The 17,500-nt window shown below is 48.7% G+C and overlaps 1 protein-coding gene across 1 annotated transcript in view; it reads right to left on the reverse strand.

Annotated features, from left to right (window-relative positions):
- Positions 1 to 17,300, reverse strand: part of LOC137436933 (estrogen receptor beta) — a 276,557-nt gene extending 259,257 nt beyond the window's left edge. Inside the window, exon 1 of the mRNA XM_068131172.2 lies at positions 16,569 to 17,300. Within this exon, the coding sequence (XP_067987273.2) occupies positions 16,569 to 17,005 (437 nt within the window). The 5' untranslated portion in view covers positions 17,006 to 17,300. The remainder of the gene's footprint in view (positions 1 to 16,568) is intronic.
- Positions 17,301 to 17,500: the final 200 nt, after the last annotated feature.

Genomic DNA, 17,500 nt, shown 5'->3' on the forward strand with positions numbered 1-17,500 from the left:
ATATATATAATCGTTAGATTAAATAAGACGCGGACGTAGCTTCAGGACGTCGATCTTTAATTGTCGACCAAGCTTTCGACCAACAAAGGTCTTCTTCTGAGTCAGCCCCAAGTTCAACGGAAGTCTTGGGGCTGACTCAGAAGAAAACCTTTGTTGGTCGAAAGCTTGGTCGACAATTAAAGATCGACGTCCTGAAGCTACGTCCGCGTCTTATTTAATCTAACGATTATATATTCAATACAAATGAGACGCCCTGCTCGTACTTTGGAGTTTCTACTATTTCTTACAGTTATAACTATATATGAAGAGTTCAGGCGCAAAAACCGATAAACGCCATTTTTGATGAAACTGAACTATGTTTACCGAAGTATATGTTTCAATACCTCCGTTTCAGTAGGCAAATCATTTTCTCCCAAAAACCCGATCGCATCCACGTATTTTAAGATACAACCCATGTCATTTTGATGGGTTTCACCTGGAATGCACAGCAGAAAATCTTGATTTTCTCATTTCAGCAAAAATGGATATATCTGTTTTTGCATCTGAACTCTTCATATATATATATATATATAACTATATATATATATATATAACTATATATATATATATATATAACTATATATATATATATAACTATATATATATATAACTATATATATATATAACTATATATATATATATATAACTATATATATATATAACTATATATATATAATAACTATATATATATAACTATATATATATATATATATAACTATATATATATATATATATATATATATATATATTTATATATAATATATTGTTGCGAATATGGAATTTGGCCTCCATATCCGCTTGTAAATATTCCCCCTATTTTCTCCGATACTCCCCAACTCTCACCTTACCCCATTCCCTAGTCCGATTGTCTGTAAACAACACCCATTAGAGCCGATCTTCCCCTTCATCCCCCCATTAAATGTCGTGCCCAGGTCCCCCGCACCACACGTAGACAATTATAGGACATCTTGCTAGTTATTCTTAATCTATGTCAGTTAAGGACTTGTTTCCATTAATTATGACTCTTCGTTGCACCAGAATGTGATTATATGGCACCTGTTAGGAAGTTTAGGACCTCCCCATACCTCTCCGCATCTCTTCCCCATGAAGAAGCGCCAACTACAACAACAACAACAAAAGAGGGGGGCGCGCGCGGTGACGGCATGGGGGAGTGGGCGTCCTCCTTCCGGCTCGGTTAGCCGCCATTGACCACGCGCTCCACGGGGTTACCACGAAGGGGCTCCCTGTCGGCCCCTCGTCAAGGGCGGAGCCGGTAACCCCCGCACCCAATGAGAAGCCATGGGCCGATGCCATCTGGGGCGGCGCTAACGAGCCGAGGGCGTGTCACTCCCCGCCGGATATACGCGGCCCCGCGCCGGACGTGACGTAAGATGCGCCCCGAGCTTGGAAGGACAAGACGCCACCCTCCCGAGCGCTGAGCGACCTCCCCGGCATCTCCACCAAAGTCGCGACCCACGAGCGCTGAGCGACCTCCCCGCATTTGCTGGACACCACCGTACGTGATTCTGTCCCTGAGCCAGGTGCACCTGAGCCATCGACTGCCGCTTTCCTTGCCATCAAATCCCGTGTGAGTCAGCGTTGTCCCGTTTATCTGTGGTCTGTCTAGGGTTAATATAAGAGTGTGTCTAAGTGCCTGTCTTCCTATGCTGTCCCTCTTGTAGTTGTAATCTAACCTTTTTCCGTACGAATATACTTGAGAACTGAACCCCTGGTGTCGTATTGTGTCATTATAATCCAGCCGGGTGTCTTCTTTTTCTTATTGAGCCAGCATAGCGCGATTAGTCAACCCCGGGTGCAATCGGGGTAACTTGTACGGATACGGCGGCCATCCCGCTCGGCCCACCATACCATCAAAGTCGTATCTGTAACAATTGGTGTCGGGAGTGAGATTCGAGGCCCGACCAAATTTTGAAAAAAAAAAAAAACGAATAGAGGAAAAAAAAAAAATTTGGTCAAAATTTGGAGCGGCCGAAATTTGTTTTGTTTTACGAAACTCGAATTTTGCAAGTCGCGCTATGGCGGATCAAGACGGCTGGGGTCCGGTAGGGGAGAGTGAGGCAGGGTCGGTCCAGGACCAAATTGAGGGACGTGAGGAGAGCGAAGCAGCGAGGGTAGCAGACGCGCAAAATGGCGCCTCGCTGGTCACCGCGCCCGTGACCGTGGCAGCGCCCCTGGTGGATCCGAACCTTTTTATGTTGCAAATGAGGGCCCTTATGGAACGAATAGAGGGCCAAATGGGGGTAATGAGGGACGAAGCGAGGGCTCAGAGTGAGCAAATGGGGGTAATGAGGGACGAAGCGAGGGGTACCAGTGAGGGGTTAGACAATAATTTTGAGGAGTTAGACAAGAAATTTGGAAGATAGACAATAATTTTGAGGGGTTAGACAACGGGATAAAAGAAGTGAAAAATGGGTTAATGGGGGTAGAAAATAGAATGGCTGCCCAGGAGAATCAGATAGAGGGAGTGAAAAATGGGTTAGAGGGGTTAGAAAACAGTATGGAAGGCAAATTGAGGGACATGAGGGACCAAGCGGAAAGGGAAGTTAAACAAATGGAGCAGCAGATAGAGGGGGTCAGAATGGGGGTAGAAACCAAACTGGATGCTCACAGGGAGGAAATGGAGCAGATGAGGGTGGCATCTGGGCAGGAGATGCAAGTGATGGGAGAGGAGATCAGAAGAGGAGTGAGTGAGGAGGTCGGAGGAGTGCGCGAGGAGGTGAGGCACTGTAAGGAGCGCATGGAGAAAGAGGTGAGAAAGGGGACTGTAAAATTGCAAGGTGGTATAGAGGAGTTGACGCTGGGAGTAGAACAACTGACAGTGGGACAAAAGGAGTTGGGGGACCAGGTAAAGAAGAACACAGCGGTAATAGAGGGTTTAAAATCGACACAGAAGGAGATGAAAAAGGACGTAGGGGTAATTAAAAAAGAGTGTCAGACGGTACATGAGGACCTGACGAGGAAAATGGACAAGGTGGTAGAGGTAATGGAGGTTAAAGAGCGGGAGGTGCGGGAGCACATAGAAAAAAATAAAGTGGAGTTAGAGGAAGAACTTAAAGGGGCGCACGAAGAGATGAAGGAGATGAAGCAAAAATTAGAAGAAGTGGAAGAAGGGGTGAGCGAAATTAAAAAGCGACGGAGAGAGGATAAGAAAGAGATAAAAGAGGAGGTAAAAGAATTGGTCCAGAGTCTGTGTTCGGATCGTGATGATGTGCTCATTAACCGGATGAGGGATTCGCAGGTGATGGAGGAGAAGCGAAGAGAAAGAGGACCCGGTGTAAGTGGTGACCAATATGGTCGTGCGTATGATGCGCCAGGTGATTTAATAAGCTTGGGGGTCGAGATAGACCCGGATGTTCGTGAGAGGCCAAGAGTGAGGTGTATGGCTGGTCCGGAGGGTATGGAACGAGAGGTGCGAGGTGTGGGTGAGCAAGGTTGTGGTGGTGGTGGTATGGAATGGGTAGCGGGTTGCGGAGGTGTGACCCATGCATCGACACCAACAGGGGTAGTTGTTGGAGGGACCGGGGAGGCACGAGAGCCCCTTGGGGGTAGTGTACTGTGGGGGCCCGGCCGGTTCGGCCCCGCGCTGACCCCGCAAGGGGCGACGCACGGGGTCCGGCAGGCGGGCAACGACTCACATACGAGGTGGTCCCACAAGGTCCCACTCGCGCCGTATGACGGCAAGAGTGATCTACGCGCGTACCTGGCGCAGTTCGACTGTGTGTGTAAGGGCAACGGTTGGGGTGAGGACGAAGGTGGAGTACACCTGGTGGCCGCATTGCGCGGCGCGGCGGCGGAGGTGCTGACGGCATTACCAGCGGGTGCTCTCACCCTGCCAGCCCTCCGCGACGCCCTAATTAATCGATTCGGCATAGAACAGCAGAGCGAGCTTGTTAAAGCTCAGCTCGCGCTGCGAAAACGCAAGCCCCAGGAAGCCATCGGGGAACTTGCCCACGACATTCGCCGCGCAGTGGGGATCGCACATGCTAGCATGGCAGCGGATTCCCGGGAAAGCCTGGCGCTGGACCATTTTATCCAGGCCCTCCCGGATATTGAGCTCCGGCAACAGCTCGCCATGTGGCGCCCGCAGACTCTGAGCCAGGCGGCTGACGCTGCGGCCCGTTGGGAAGCAGCGAGGCCCCTGGCCCGAGGGGGCGAGCGTCTCGCAATGGCGGTCCGCCAGGTGGGACCCCCGATGGAGGGCGGACCCCTTAGGGGACCCGCCCCCGACGTGGGTCCTGACCTGGCGGGCATGGTCCGGAGGCTGGTGGACCAGCGCCTGGCGGGACCTGGACCATGGCAGGCGGCCACGGAGGTGGCCCGCGGTGGACCACGAGCGGGTAATCCAATTCGGACCTACAGGGGGGGGAATTTGGAATTCCGGAGGCAAGCACCTTATCAGGTGAGGTGCTATACCTGCAACCGCCTGGGTCACCTGGCGCGGCACTGTCGAAACGCGCGCCGGGATGATCCCCGGCAGTTGAGGTCCTCAACTCCGCCCAGGGGGGAGCGGGTTAGCCGACCCCAGACACCCCCCCGCCAGACCCCGGGAAACTAGAAGGTGTCGGGCACGTAGGGCGGTGTTCGGCAGCAGAGGATGGAGGAGAGCCCTCATTGACGCGACAGGTCATTTATTGTGGCCAAATTGGAACCGGTAGCCTGACAATTAGATGCAAAATTGCCGGCGTGGGGGTAGACGCCGTAGTGGACACAGGAGCTAGCGCCACGATCATCAGCCCTGTGGTCCTTGATTCGAGCGCAGGTGGCTGGGATAAGATCCAGCGCCTGCAAAATTATAGTTTGCAGCTTGCTACCGGGGTAACGGCCCCGATCATAGGGCGTGGTTCTGTGACCCTCAAGTTAGGGTCGGTAAGGAGGGAGATAGATGTTTGGGTGGCGGAGGTGTGCGACCCATGTTTAATAGGGTTGGACCTGTTGACTGCCAGCGGTTGTAAAATCGACTTGTGCCGGGGGATCCTGCAGGTGGGAGTAGAAGAGCTGCCGTTAGGGGGAGTGAGCACGGCCGAGAGAGCGGAGCTGGAGGCTTCCGAGGCCGTGACCATCCCCCCAAGGGCCGAGGCGATAGTGCCGGCCCGGTGGGCAGCTCGCCCAACATGGCAGGAGTCCTGCGGCCTGGTCGAACCGGTGGCAGCGCAGTCCATACCGGGTTTAATCGTGGGCCGCACCCTTGTAAAAACGGACGGACCGGTAGTGGCCGTCCGAGTAGTAAATGTGAGTACAGAACCACGCACTATAGTAAGGGGCACGAGGGTAGCTGGCTGCACCCCAGTTGAGGAAGTCGCGACAGTGAGGGGCGAGAACGTCCAGCCGAGCCGACCCCGGGGGGAGCCTTCAATAACAAGTAGGAATTGGCCCGATCCCATTTGCGAGATGGTAAATCGTAGTAGCGTAGAGTTGGGAGGTACCCAGAGGGAGGCCTTACACAAACTGGTTGGGTCCCATTTGGACCTCTTCTCCCTGTCCACCGAGGATATTGGACGTACGGGCCTGGTGAAACATCAGATCCACACCGGTGAGGCCCGGCCTATTCGTCAGGCCGCCCGACGGCTCCCTTGGAGCAAGAGGGCGGAAGCTGACGAGCAGGTTGCAAAAATGCTCGACGCAGGTGTGATCGAGCCCTCGGGAAGTCCTTGGATGTCACCTGTTGTGCTGGTCAAAAAGAAGGATGGGACCACGCGGTTCTGCGTGGACTATCGCCAGCTAAACAACGTGACACTCAAGGACTCATATCCCCTGCCAAGGATTGATGACACCCTCGATGCCGTTGCGGGCTCAAATTGGTTCACAACTTTGGACCTCAAGAGTGGGTATTGGCAGGTGGAGATGGATAGGGCAGGGAAGGAGAAAACGGCATTTTCCACAGGTAAGGGACTGTATCAGTTTACTGTGATGCCGTTTGGTTTGTGTAACGCCCCCGCCACCTTTGAGAGATTGATGGAGCATGTACTAGGCGGCATGCCATGGCAATCATGCCTGGTGTACCTGGATGACGTCCTGGTACATGCCCAAACGTTCCCCCAGGCACTAGCTAATTTGGACCAGGTGTTCGGGTGCCTCAGACAGGCAGGGTTGAAGCTGAACCCGAGTAAGTGCACTTTGTTTGCAAGAGAGGTGGCCTATCTAGGTCACGTGATTGGCCGCGAGGGGGTAAAAACAGACCCAGACAAAATTAAAGCGGTAGAGGAGTGGCCCGCACCACGTACCATCAAAGAGGTGCGGGGATTTTTGGGACTCTGCTCCTACTACCGGCGCTTTGTGGCGAAATTTGCGGAGTTGGCCCGTCCCCTCCACCGGCTTACGGAGAAGGGGACGCGATTTAATTGGACACGGGAGTGCCACGAGGCCTTCCAAAAATTGAAGGGGTGTCTAACATCCGCACCCCTTCTAGCTTACCCCACTAGTGACGGGACATTTACCCTGGACACGGATGCGAGCCAGGAAGGATTGGGCGCAGTTTTGTCTCAGACACAGGAGGGCGTGGAGAGAGTGATTGGTTATTATAGTCGGGCCTTAAGTAGGCCCGAGAGAAATTATTGCGTCACTCGCAAAGAGTTATTGGCTATGCTGGCTGCCATGAACCATTTCCACCCGTACTTGTACGGGCGGAAATTTTTGGTTAGAACTGACCATTCCTCCTTGCAATGGCTCCTTCGGTTCAAGGAACCGGAGGGCCAAATTGCAAGGTGGTTGGAAAAGTTGCAGCAGTACGATTTTGATGTGGCCCATAGGGCCGGGAAGGCCCATGGTAATGCGGACGCACTCTCTCGGCGTCCTTGTCTGGGGGAAAACTGTAAATTTTGTGCGAGACACGAGGAGAGGGAGCAATTGGGCGATTCCGCCCCGATTATCGTCGTCCGGGCAACCCGGGTGAGAGGGCCAATTTTGCCACTAACCGCGGACGAGGAATTTGGAGAGTTGGCTTGGAGCACGGCCCAGCAGGAGGATCCTGTTCTGGGGCCGGTGTTCCAATGGGTCAAATTGGGGCAAAGACCAAAGGGGGAAGAGGTCACCCCCCTCGGGGCACAAACAAAGGCATATTGGGCTCAGTGGCAGACCCTGGAATTGAAAGGCAACATCTTGTATCGCAAGTGGGTGGAGGTTCCCTCTGATCGAACTTCCTGGCTGGTGATAGTCCCTGACAAATTCAAGAACGTCATATTGCAACAGGTGCATGGTACCCGCTCCGGCGGCCATTTGGGCAGGACAAAGACAATATCTCGGGTCCGCCGGAGGTTCTATTGGGTGAATATGGGGCGCGACATACAGGACTGGTGTCGGAGATGCGACGCCTGTTCTGCCAAAAAGGGACCAGCACGGAGGATGAGGGCCCCCCTTCAATTACATCAGGTGGGGGCCCCCCTTGAGCGGGTGGCTATGGATATTCTAGGACCGCTGCCCCGCACCCGCCAAGGTAATAAGTATATCCTCGTTGTGATGGACTACTTCACCAAGTGGCCGGAGGCCTACGCCCTCCCCAACCAAGAAGCAGGGGTGGTAGCGCAGGCCTTCGTGGAAGGATTTGTGTGCCGGCATGGGATTCCACAGGAGTTGCACACCGACCAGGGACGAAATTTTGAGAGCAAATTGCTAAAAGATGTGTGCAGTCTCCTGTCAATTCGGAAAACCAGAACAACGCCTTTAAGACCTCAATCTGACGGGATGGTGGAAAGATTCAATCGAACTCTAATCCAACAACTGGCACTGTTCACCACCACCCGTCAGGATGACTGGGACGAACATCTCCCTTACTTGCTCATGGCCTACCGAACCAGCCAGCACGGGGCCACCGCATGCAGTCCAGCGTTGCTTATGTATGGGCGGGAGTTACGGGCTCCCGCCGACTTGCTATGCGGTCCCGTGCCAGACACAGTGGTTAACCCGCCGAGGGAGGGGTACGCACGTCACCTAGAGGAAGGCATGGAGCTAGTCCATGCCTTCGCCCGCCGCCAACTCCATCTGGCGGGGGAAAAGATGAAGCGCAGGTACGACGACCGGAGCCAGGGGAGTCAATACGCTCCGGGGATGAAGATTTGGTTCTTTAATCCCCGGAGGCGGAAGGGAAGGTGCCCAAAACTCACCTCCCCCTGGCAAGGCCCAGGAGTCGTCCTGTCGCAAATCTGTGACGTGGTCTTTAAGATCAAAATGGGGCCACGAGCCCTCCCTCGGATCGTCCACGCCGACCGGATAAGACCTTACACCGGCGAGCAGGCGCCCCCGTGGATCGCCTCGGCTTTAGATGCCGAGGCGGGACCCAGTACCTCTGAATAAGGGGGGCTTATTAGTGCCAGAGGACTGGGGGATTGAGGAGCGATAGGCCCGGTGGGAGAGGGTGGCATCCCTGCCACCTTTCCCATGTGGTGGGGCAAATGCGCAATAGCTTATGGGGTGTATGGCAGTGAAAACTAGCCCGGGTGGGTTAGGTTATATTGATAGGGATCTAGCGAAGATGACAGTAGGTAACGTTAAGGTTAGTTAGTGACTGATACCTGTAGTGGGGACGCAGGTAGATTAGTGTGGATGATAATGACGTGGGAGCGCAATAGTTTAAAGGGACGACTGGGAAGCGCAAGTTTCAGAAGGGAGTAGTTAGCTGAGATGATGCCGTGTTTGTGAGAATTGAACAGGTGTGATTGCACAGGTGTGCAACTGGACAGGTGTGTGGAGCAGTGTATGAGTAGTGAGTGTGTGGATCAGCGCGAATGCGCTTGGGGAGAGAAGGGTGCAGGTGGCACCAGGTGTGAGAGCACAGGTGTGCAAATACAGGTGTGTGGAGAGAGTTGGAGTGAGTGGTACGGAGTGGTGTGCATGGTGCGAAGGTGTGGATGGGGGAAGAGTGGACCCCTTTCACGAGCACCCGGGGCGGGTAGTGTAAGTGTTAGGTAGAGGGTGCAGGTAAATTGTGGTTGGATATTGGCATTTGTGGTGCGGTTGCAGAATGGTGTTGTGAATGGGTGCATTAGTGTTGTGGAAATGGCTGGGCGTGTAGCCTGTTAGTGTGTGTAGTTGGTTGGGCACTCCACCACTGTGAGGATGTCGGCCAGGTGAGGCCGCAGGTGGGCTCTGGGAGCCGGTAGAGTTGTGGATGGGGCCTGAGGATCCCGGGTGTGGATCGGGCAGCCCAGTGCCAGAGAGGGCACGGAGTGGGGAGAGAGCCAGAGGGCCTTCCCCTGGTAGTTAGGTTAGGGTAAGGAGCAGGTAAGCTCGGAGGCAACTGCAGTGGTGGAGGTGTGCAGGTGGGTAGACCCACTGGGAGAGGTACACGTCGCAGCCCAGAAATTGTACGAGGGCACCGGGAGATGAATCGGGGGAGTGAGACCCCAAATTGAAGAGCACCACAGTTTGGCCAATGGGAATTGGTTTTTAGAACCCATAGCGTAAGAGGGCCAATGGTTTGGCCGGAGAAAGACCCCGGGTAGTGTAAAGTTGTTAAAGTCATTTAGGAAATAGTTAGGATTGAAGAACCTGTCGCACCATACGCAGCCACTTACCTGTGGTGATGATGATGACTCCACACCTGTGTTTTCTTTGTTTTGTTGCAGGAGATGAATCGCTGTGTGGATTTGTGAGACGCATCACGACGTGGATGAGACATTGGGGTGATTCCATCTCTCCCTCCCTAGGAGGGACTGATGATGAATTGGTAATGGCAAATTTTGATGTGCAGTTGGAGATGGCAAATTTTGATGAGAGTTGAAAATGGCAAATTTGATTGGTTAGGAGGGAGAGAAGACGAATTTGGTATATGGGAGGAACGGGGAAGACAGTAGGGATGTTTGTGGATTTGTAAAGTAGATGTTTATGGGTAGTGTTGTGTTTTGTTGATACAGTAAGGGGTAAGGGAGGGGCCATGTAGGTTACCTGGTGGGGGGGGCGTACGGTAGGAACGTACCTGTCTCACCTGGTTCCCATGTGCCCCCAGTGTGCATCACCTTGCATTGCGTGCACTTTTGCGCCCTTACCACCTTACTCACTTGTTTCTTCTGTTGTCTCCCACCTCCGAGGATCTGGCTTTGGGGTAGAGAGAGAGGAGAGAGAGGTGCTGGCGACGCAGTTGTGGGCCTGCACTTTCGCTGCTTGCTGCCGGGATCGATACACCATATGGACCGCAATGTTTGTGGCCACCCACGATGGACCGCAGTTCGTTTGCGGCCAAGCACCACCCGGGGATGGACCTATGGGTCAACGTGGCACCTATGCCATACAGGTGAACCACTTTTAGTTAACACCAAGTGCACCACAAGAAGAGCAAGAGACACCTGCAGGGTTAGGGGTTGTCGCATTTATTTTATTCCAATGAACAATGGTGACTGCACCGATTGGTGGTGGGGTGGTGCTTTTGATGCGCGGGAAGGGTGCTCTGCACGTTATTAAAGGCCGTCGGCCACAGAGCACTCGTGGGTTGGTGTATCGATGTTGGCAAGCGCGCTCTCTCTATGCATAACATCTGCATGTGTTCCTCCAAAGACAGGTCCTGGATCGTAGTGTAGATATCAGCGTAGTCTTGTAAATAATGCTCCCTACCGGCTGTATGTTTAGTTTGAGAATTCTTTCCGGATTCGGTTATCCTGTGGGTGTGTTTCTGAGAGGAGAAGGGTGCAACGTCGCAGGGGGACATATTTACTCATTTGTGAATATCTGTAAAACTGTCGCACTCAGGGTAGAGTTAATAGTAGAGGGAACTACATTGCGTGCCACACTAAAGTAGGTAAAAATTTATCGGGTCGGGACGCCCCGAGGGTAGAGAAGGGTGCAATGTTGCGAATATGGAATTTGGCCTCCATATCCGCTTGTAAATATTCCCCTATTTTCTCCGATACTCCCCAACTCTCCCTTACCCCATTCCCTAGTCCGATTGTCTGTAAACAACACCCATTAGAGCCGATCTTCCCCTTCATCCCCCCATTAAATGTCGTGCCCAGGTCCCCCGCACCACACGTAGACAATTATAGGACATCTTGCTAGTTATTCTTAATCTATGTCAGTTAAGGACTTGTTTCCATTAATTATGACTCTTCGTTGCACCAGAATGTGATTATATGGCACCTGTTAGGAAGTTTAGGACCTCCCCATACCTCTCCGCATCTCTTCCCCATGAAGAAGCGCCAACTACAACAACAACAACAAAAGAGGGGGGCGGCGCGGTGACGGCATGGGGAGTGGGCGTCCTCCTTCCGGCTCGGTTAGCCGCCATTGACCACGCGCTCCACGGGGTTACCACGAAGGGGCTCCCTGTCGGCCCCTCGTCAAGGGCGGAGCCGGTAACCCCCGCACCCAATGAGAAGCCATGGGCCGATGCCATCTGGGGCGGCGCTAACGAGCCGAGGGCGTGTCACTCCCCGCCGGATATACGCGGCCCCGCGCCGGACGTGACGTAAGATGCGCCCCGAGCTTGGAAGGACAAGACGCCACCCTCCCGAGCGCTGAGCGACCTCCCCGGCATCTCCACCAAAGTCGCGACCCACGAGCGCTGAGCGACCTCCCCGCATTTGCTGGACACCACCGTACGTGATTCTGTCCCTGAGCCAGGTGCACCTGAGCCATCGACTGCCGCTTTCCTTGCCATCAAATCCCGTGTGAGTCAGCGTTGTCCCGTTTATCTGTGGTCTGTCTAGGGTTAATATAAGAGTGTGTCTAAGTGCCTGTCTTCCTATGCTGTCCCTCTTGTAGTTGTAATCTAACCTTTTTCCGTACGAATATACTTGAGAACTGAACCCCTGGTGTCGTATTGTGTCATTATAATCCAGCCGGGTGTCTTCTTTTTCTTATTGAGCCAGCATAGCGCGATTAGTCAACCCCGGGTGCAATCGGGGTAACTTGTACGGATACGGCGGCCATCCCGCTCGGCCCACCATACCATCAAAGTCGTATCTGTAACAATATATATAATGATATATATATATAATGATATATATACATAAATAAATAATGAGATGAGACTTTTTGAGCGAAATAATCCGGTACGTTTTTCGTTACGGGTTATCAAACACGGGGTTCGTGCAAATTCTTATGGGGGTTTTGGGTCACTTTGGCAGACGTGCAGTGTTCATGTGCTGTCTGGGAGGGAGTATAAAACGATGGAAGGAAGTGGCCTTGATGACTTGAAAGCACAGCAAGAAAGAAATACAAAATAACACCAAAACTCCGAGAAAGTGTGAGCATAAAAGAGCAAATTTACTCTATGTTCATATCAGTCTGAGATCCAGACAGGCAACGAACATGCTGGTGCAGATAAGCTCCATGACACCCCTTGACATGTAACAAACTGTTTGTTGACTGAGGGCAATAGGGTGCTTCCAGCAAGCCGTCTGATTGCACCATGAAGTGTACGCATGGAGCAGTCAAACAGGCAGTCAATAGAAAGTAGCACGAGTACTCGGATTGTGCATCACATGGCTCAAAGTGTTTGGGCTTTCCACGAAAGAGAACATCACTTCTACTGTAGTTATCCAAATAGAAAAAAATGATTCAAAAAAATTACGACATGTTCACAAACATCTTTGGACCGAAATCGAGTTTTGTTGCAAACAACACATATTCCAGATTTATGTTTGAACAAGCTATTGGAGTGTTTACCTTTCTTTCAAATAATGCTGTCAATTTTGTGAAACTTTAATCTCAGGCTAAATAGTTGTCATTTAATGTATCCTTTCGACGAATACAATATAGTATATTTGAGTTTCATTAACACATTTTATTAACACCATAGTGTCTACTCTTTTCGACAGTAAAAATCGGCAAAATGCTTTCCAGAGCAACGCGTGCACATTTATCGAATATTGATGTTTCGTCTTATTATATAATAATTTGGGGCTTCACCTTCTCCAATTGCCCAGAGATTGTATCTATCAAACAATCACAATAAATTTACAGCATGTTCCAGTAATTGGGTTCAACTGATTAATCCCTACATCAGAGCACTTAGATCATGAAACTGGAATCATAGGTTCAAATAATAATTTACACATTTTCTGTCTTTGTAATCTATATAATCGATACGTTGATGTCTCTACTAGCTTTAGACAAGATGATGAGTACATTTAATCACATACAAGACAAGATACAATGAACTTGATAAGTATAATGTACTCCCCAACTACCTTAAGACAATGTAGGTGGGGAAAAAAAAAAAATTAAACAATTTCTTTATCGTGCAACTTATAATTTAATTGTTACTGTTGAAAGTTGTATTGTTGTTATATGGCACAAAATAAATCACGCTCAAAGTTAATACTTTACAGAGTCAAGGCTCGTGGAAACAACATAATCGCCCGGGAAGTCAATCCCGGTTTTTCTTCGTGACATTTGCAAATCCCACCCCCTCCACCAACCCCACACCTCCCTCCACAAATAAAAAAATCTTTGTTTTTAATTACGTAAGCGTAAATAAACATTTACAGAGTAATTATGTAAACTCAAGTTTTTAATGATTTTTCTACATCGGTGGGAGAAATTTTAATCGACATATTCATCTATGTTGAAGTTCCCTCTTTAAAACTGGGCAGGTAAATGCAATACATCAGGATGAGAATAATATATTTATCCTTTCAGTTCTCATAAAGCCAATCAATTAAATCAATTTGCTAGGAAAGGAAATGCTATAAATAAATAAATAAATAAATAATATAATTTTTTTAAATGACATATAACAGGGTCATATACAAACTGATAAATAACAGGGTTTATTGGTCATATAGAACAAAAAAGTTTGCTGCTATGTTTCGAAAAGGTATTTATTTAATCCAATTTAACTACAAACAACAAAAATAATTATGTAAACTCAAAATTATTTTCTTGCAGTATCTCTTTATACAATTTTCACGCTGGTGGGATAGCTAAATGCATACGGGCCTTTGAGCTGTCCTTTCCGGGTTCAATTCCCGACCCAACTATAAATTGTCACTTTTATGTTTTACAGGAGGGCGTGTTAATCAATGAGCAAAGCATCCATCAGATAGGAAGTTAAGCTGGGTGTCCTGTCTGCCATTATTGATTGCTGGTGGATGTTAAAGATCCCATAGTGTCTCTTTGGGAAGAGTAGGCGAATGTCATTTCCTCCCTGCCAACATCCCAAATTCCTTTCCTAACCAGGTCCAGTCAAATGTCATCAGGCCTGGCCAACCAGTTTGTGAAAGACTTAGACCTCTGACTATGAGTGCTGGACCCCAAACTAATTTGACAAGGTGTATGATGATGATGACGTCTTTATAAATGATGGTTATTTTTCGGCATTGTCATCACAAAGATAGACAATGAATTTGTCAATGTTATTTCAAAATAGAAGAGCTATTTCAGCATTTCATTATATATATACATATATATATATATATATATACACGACCGGTCAAAAGTTTTAGAACACCTCAATTTTTCCAGTTTTTATTGAAATTTACGCAGTTTAATGCCCAGTGAATAACCTGAAATGGTACAAAGGTAAGCAGTAAACTGCTCGAGGTTAAAAAAGAAGTTTAGGGTAGCAAAAACGGGAAAATAATGTAAATTGCACAGTTATATTGTAAAAAAAAAGGCCTTCTTCAGGGAACAAGTAATGGGTTAACAACTTACAGCTGTTCTGCAGCAATGTAAGTAAATGAAGCCTTGGAAGTTGATGCAAACAATTCCTACAGGTGTCCCAACCTCTGCTGATTACTTGATTACAAACCCCCTGTCTGTATAAAAGCAGTATTGGAACAGACTGTTATTACACCCTCTGAAGCATGATTTGGACAATATTGCACTGCAGGAAGTAGTATATTGGAAACTGGAGGAAACTCTGACAGGAAGAGGTCTGGCAGACCCAAAGCCACAACAGAATCAGAAGACAAGTTTCTGAGAGTCAACAGCTTGCGTGATAGGTGGCTCACAGAACAACAGCTTCAAGCACAGCTTAACACTGGTCGAAGTAAGCAAGTCTGAGTTTCAACTGTGAAGAGAAGACTTCGAGCTGCAGGTTTGACAGGTCGAGTGGCAGTAAGAAAGCCATTGCTAAGATGGCGAAATAAGAAAAAGAGGCTTGCCTGGGCCATGAAGCACTGCCAGTGGACTAATGAAGACTGGAAGAAGGTCTTAAGGACCGATGAATCAAAATTTGAAATCTTTGGTTCATCACACAGGGTTTTTTTACACCGTCGAGAAGGCAAAAGGATGGTTCCTCAGTGTGTGACACGAACTGTGAAACATGGAGGAGGAAGTGTGATGGTCTGGGGCTCTTTTGCTGGATCCAGAGTCGGCGACTTGCACAGAGTGACTGGCACCCTGAACCAAAAGGGCTACCACAGCATTTTGCAGCGCCATGCAATACCCTCTGGTATACGCCTAGGTGGTCAGGGGTTCATCCTACAGCAAGATAATGACCCTAAACACACCTCAGGCTATGTCAAAACTACCTTCGAGGAAAAGAACAAGACGGCAGGCTTCAAATCATGGAATGGCCAGCACAGTCTCCAGACTTAAACCCCATTGAGCTGGTTTGGGATGAACTGGACAGAAGGGTGAAAGCAAAGCAACCTACAAGTGCAACACATTTGTGGGAACTTCTGCAACAGTGTTGGGAAGAACTTCCCAAACAATATTTGATTTCCTTTGTGGAAAGAATGCCACGAGTGTGTTCGGTGGTTATATCTGCAAAAGGTGGCGACTTTGCTGAGTCAAAAATTTAAATTAAATTTTGTTAAACAAAATGATTCTATTTCTTTTTTATCCCCAATTGATTATTTGTTCTATGATTAATTTCAGAGTACATTGACACATTAAACTGCGTAAATTTCAATAAAAACTGGAAAAATTGAGGTGTTCTAAAACTTTTGACCGGTAGTGTATATACATATACATATACATATACACACACACATATATATATATATTCAATGCTAAGAGAAGCAGAATGCTGTCAATAAAATGATTTTAATTAGGAAACATCGTCCAGGTAAAATAGCGTGTGCTTGTGCAATTAAATATGATACCTGTGCAAGTAAATACAATGCTTGGAGTAGTAATATTATTGTTTGAGCAAATGCAATTATTTCAGACGCTAATAATATTTTTAGGCACATATATATATATATATAGTGCCCATTAAACACAATTTGATTTTACAATCCAGGAATGATATTACATTATATATATATATATATTAGAAATCAATCAAGTTTTTAAAATAATCTGGTAAAATTATGCAAATGGTGCCATAACAAACATAACATCACAAAATTCATCTACCTGTCTCTAAAGGTAAATGTAATGGATTATGTTTCAATAATTAATTGTGAAACATGTTGACATTGTCATCCCAGCAAGGCAAACTAGATGCTTGTTTTGAGGAAAGCGAGGCAGGAACATCAAAACTAGGCCTATTGCGATTGTCCAGATGAATGTAAAAACGATGATGTCAACCTAGTAGCTCAAAAAATGAATCATACCAATTCCAAACTCTCAACGGAAAATATGAATGAATGGATCTGAACGAGATGCGAAGCCCAAACAAAGGCCCTTACCGGTATATCTGTTGCCCCATGGCTTCATAATGGTGTGCAAGCCTTGCCGACTCAAGGTTGAAAGCTGGCCTTGGACTGGGTGATACAAAGTGAGAAATGTTTTCAGAGGGTGACAGATAGGAGAGCCCGTCGGTTCGGGCAACCTCCATGGCCGATGTTCCATAGTCAAGGCCCAATGGTTGAGGGTACACGGAACCAGGCATCGTGTAATTGAAACTGGTGGCATCTGTATAAACAGCACCAGGAACAGCTGATGGGTCATGTCCAACACCATAGTGTCCAGCAGAGTGGTGAGTCGCGGTCGGAGTCCTCAGTGATTGGCCCGCGTCTCCACGTGGTTCAACCTTGGCCTCCATGAAAGGCCTAGGTATGCGTCTGCTGGGGATCTGCTGCAGCAGGCTGGAAAGAGAAGAAGGCTTTCTGAAGGGACCAGCCATTACGGCTAAGCCAATGCCCTTCCAAACCCTCCCCCTTCAGCTACTGTGAGAGTTCCCACCCCCACCCCTCTCCCAGCACCAACCCTCTCTTCTCTCTCCAGTTTCTTGTGCTCTTTATAAAAAAGAAAACGCATGATATTTTCATCTCTTAACCCCTTTCCTCCTTTCTCTGTTAATTTCAGAAAAGTTTCACAGAATGAAATATAGTTAAAGAGAATAAAAAGTATCCTCATGCTTCTAGGTTTACTGCAGTTAAGAGAGGGTTGTCGAGTCTCATCTGCTCCGCCGCACTCTATCACCGCCCAGAAGAGCCAGCCAAAAGAGGTTCGGCTAAACTTTGGCCTCAAAAAGTCGCGGCCCTTCCTCCCGGACTCTTGGCTTTGGCTACTATCCAGGCGGGAGCGTAGAGGAACCTATCAAGCCAAAGAAGCACCCTACTGGCTGCATTATAACATCCCAATGCCTTAATATCTCACACAATACAAATCCTGTGTT

This window comes from Myxine glutinosa, chromosome 11 (assembly GCF_964187855.1).
Source record: "Myxine glutinosa chromosome 11, kmMyxGlut1.1, whole genome shotgun sequence".
Classification (NCBI taxonomy): domain Eukaryota; kingdom Metazoa; phylum Chordata; class Myxini; order Myxiniformes; family Myxinidae; genus Myxine; species Myxine glutinosa.